General features: G+C 39.7%; 1 protein-coding gene across 1 annotated transcript in view; it reads right to left on the bottom strand.

Annotated features, from left to right (window-relative positions):
* ORMDL1 (ORMDL sphingolipid biosynthesis regulator 1) overlaps window positions 1-3,272 on the bottom strand; it is an 11,754-nt gene that overhangs the window by 8,131 nt on the left and 351 nt on the right. The window contains exon 2 of the mRNA XM_007464975.1: window positions 1,607-1,787. Coding sequence (XP_007465037.1) covers window positions 1,607-1,780 — 174 coding nt within the window. The 5' untranslated portion in view covers window positions 1,781-1,787. The remainder of the gene's footprint in view (window positions 1-1,606; window positions 1,788-3,272) is intronic.

Genomic DNA, 3,272 nt, shown 5'->3' with positions numbered 1-3,272 from the left:
AAAAAAAAAAAAAAAAAAAAAAAAAAAAAAAAAAAAAAAAAAAACCTTGACAACAGCAATATTTAAGAGAGGAAATGAGAAAACTGTGCAAGAGGAAATAGTAAAGGAAAGATCAGAAATACATCTAGGAAAAAGCAATCCCATGGAAGCCAAAGGAAAAGAATTCCAATAAAAGGGATATGATTAGTGTCAAATATTTCAGAGAAGTCACTATTTAAAAACAGTGTTGGGCTTCCCTGGTGGCGCAGTGCTTGAGAGTCCGCCTGCCGATGCAGGAGACGCGGGTTCGTGCCCCGTTTCGGGAAGATCCCACATGCCGCGGAGCGGCTGGGCCCGTGAGCCATGGCCGCTGAGCCTGCGCGTCCGGAGCCTGTGCTCCGCAAATGGGAGAGGCCACAACAGTGAGAGGCCCGCATAACGCAAGAAAAAAAAAAAAAAAAAAAAAACAGTGTTTTTTAAACACTTCCTTCCAAAGTCTATCACATAAAATGGACTAAAGGGACATTCACTGATCTCTACCACATCATCTTTGTCATCCTCCAGTCAACTTCAAATGCTTTCCAGAAGATATAAATAATATCAATTTTTTAAAAACCTATTTCTCCTACATTTTTCTGTCTTAAAGTTCTAAGCTCTTCATTTTGGTTAGATCTTTAAACAAATATATAGTTAATCTGGATTCAATTAAAAGTTTCAATTAACCAGATTTCTCCCCTTTCATTTTACTTTAATAGGCTGTTAAAGACAAGAAAACTCACTATCACGTTTTGTTTTGTTTTGTTTTGTTTTTAAACAGGCAATTTCCAGGGCTGCATAATATGGTCAGTAGAGTCAATCTAACCTCTGGTACTCTGTAGAGCTATCATATAATACAAAAGAGCAATAGTCAACAGGAAGAAGCTAAGGCATCATAAGTTTCTGAATCATATAAGATATGATTAAGCTCAAAATTTCTATACTGCAATAGAAAAGTATATATATACAACTTAGAAAGGATTTAAACCAAAGATGTTCATTAGACTCCAGTTAACCAAAAAACATAATTACTTCCTCTGATACATTTTGTTAATCAACATATTATAGTGGCCTGAATTATAGTGTCTTATAATTTTTGCTAAAATGCCCTACTTTTTTTCAGATTTTACAAAACCAACAGGAGAAAAAAATGTCTTACTTACAAAAAGGGTCCAATGTTTAAATATAAAGTGATAGGAAAAATATAATCTTATTCCAGGTAAGAATTCTTCAAAATTGTCATATATACTAAAAATCACTGAACTGTACACTTTAAATGGGTGAATTTTATATTATATCTCAATCAAACTGTTTAAAAAACTGAGTCATGTGTTTTTCTTCTTTGTAACATAAAACTTTAAGCTTTTTAAAAAACTGTGTTTAAATACACTAACATAACATGGACCATTTAGCCACTCTTAAGCATACAGTTCAATAGTATTCGGTGCATTCATGATGTTACGCGACCATCACCACCATCCATCTCCACAACTCTTTTCGTCTTGCAAAACAGTACCTTCCCATTCCTGCCTTGCCCAGTCTCTGTAAAACCATTAAACCTTAAGTGTTCAGCATAAGGTGAAATTCTTACCAGATTATGTATAACATTTGTTAAGGTCCAGGCAACAGGAACACTGAAGAAGGGAATACTGAGTAAAACGATATGAAGCAAGCCAACTCCCAAAGCATATGTCAGCCACATACCCCGGCTGTTCATTACACGGGTATTTGGATTCACCTCACTGTGGGCAACTCCAACATTCATGTTTGCGCTGTAGGAAAGCAATGGGATGAATCAACACTGATATAACTGGAAACCTAAATACTCCTAATTCTGACATGACAAAATAAGTGTTACTGGGATTATTTTTTCACCTCATCATTCTGAAATAGAACAAACAGACCCTCCAAAATATGCTACTTGCAGATGCTGACGAGGGCAGTAAATAATTTTTAACATCTAACTCCCCAGTAAGACAAGCAAGACTTATTTTTATGCTTCTTGTTGAAAAAGTAAACAGTTAAAATGCCTTTCCTAAAGCTTGTCTTCAAGCATGTTGGTTTTACTAAATGAAGTAATGGGCAGGAAAACGCAAACTGAAAGAGAAAACCTACATTTTCTTAAGAGTGTAAAGTGAAAACTCAGGTGGTAAATTTACCAACAGAATAAACTAATATATAAAAAAGCAAAGCTGACCTAACCAGTCTGTTCTGAGTAGCCAGACTCTTACAATTAATGTAGTGTTGTGTCCATAAAGAGTGGTCAGAGTTCAAATCACTCCTTTATGAGTACTGAAGCTGCGAGGAACATAATGAGGTGGAAATTTTACATGGTCAAGGGATAAGGTTTGTTTCTCAACCTAGTGATACAATTAGGTTTAAACAAGGAGTCTTTCTTCTGCGTATTTTAACTCTAGTCACCGTCCCTAAAACTTTGGTTTTCTCTCATTCTTTCCTTCCTTCTTCCCCTCCCTCCCTTCTTTCTTCCTTTCTTTCCGAGATTGGGGGTGGGGGGAGCAGAGCTACATTATATTTCGAACAGCTCTGATTTAAAAATATATAAACCCTTTCTATTACAGAGTTGGCCCTGAGAGAGGAATTTCTCCGAACCCCGTCCAACAAGTGTTCCGGAGTACAATGGCCCTTATCCCTCTAAAAATCTATAGGCTTACGGTGATGAAAGTTGGTTGCACTGAAACAAAGCAAAAGCCTCAAATTTAAATGTGTAAAAAGTTCCTCCAATCCAAACATCCACCGTGCATGTTACATTCTTTTTATACGCTATAAGTTATACTCAGAACGTGCCTCCACTCAAGATGCCTTTCCCATTTTCGACAGGATAGAAAAAAAAAAAAGCTCGAAAGTAGGCTTAAAATTTACATCTGAGCTGGAAGGCAAAGACTGACTCTATCCCAGGCCAGAAAACCCTTCCAGGGAGTCTGCCACGCCACTTCAGGACTGGCAAACAATGACTTCAGAGAGTGAAGAGCCTCTCGGCTCTGCCCTCGCGATGCCGGGCGACCCACAGCGACGCCCCCCTCTTCCCCACCCCCCCCGCTACCGTCACCGGCAGCCTTCCCCGGCGGCCGGAGCTCCCAGCTAGTGGAAACTCAGCAAAAGCCGCCGCTGCTACGGGCACAGTGCCCCCCGCCCCGCCCCTTCTCGGAGCTGCACATCCCGTCAGGGCCAGGACGCGACGACGGGGATTTGGGGGGCAAGCCTTGGGGTCCACTTGGCCTGCACGTCCTGACAGGGAG

This window comes from Lipotes vexillifer, unplaced genomic scaffold (assembly GCF_000442215.2).
Source record: "Lipotes vexillifer unplaced genomic scaffold, Lipotes_vexillifer_v1.1 scaffold903, whole genome shotgun sequence".
Classification (NCBI taxonomy): domain Eukaryota; kingdom Metazoa; phylum Chordata; class Mammalia; order Artiodactyla; family Lipotidae; genus Lipotes; species Lipotes vexillifer.
The sequence above is the reverse complement of the archived record's forward strand: the minus strand, read 5'-3'. Positions and strand labels throughout refer to the sequence as shown.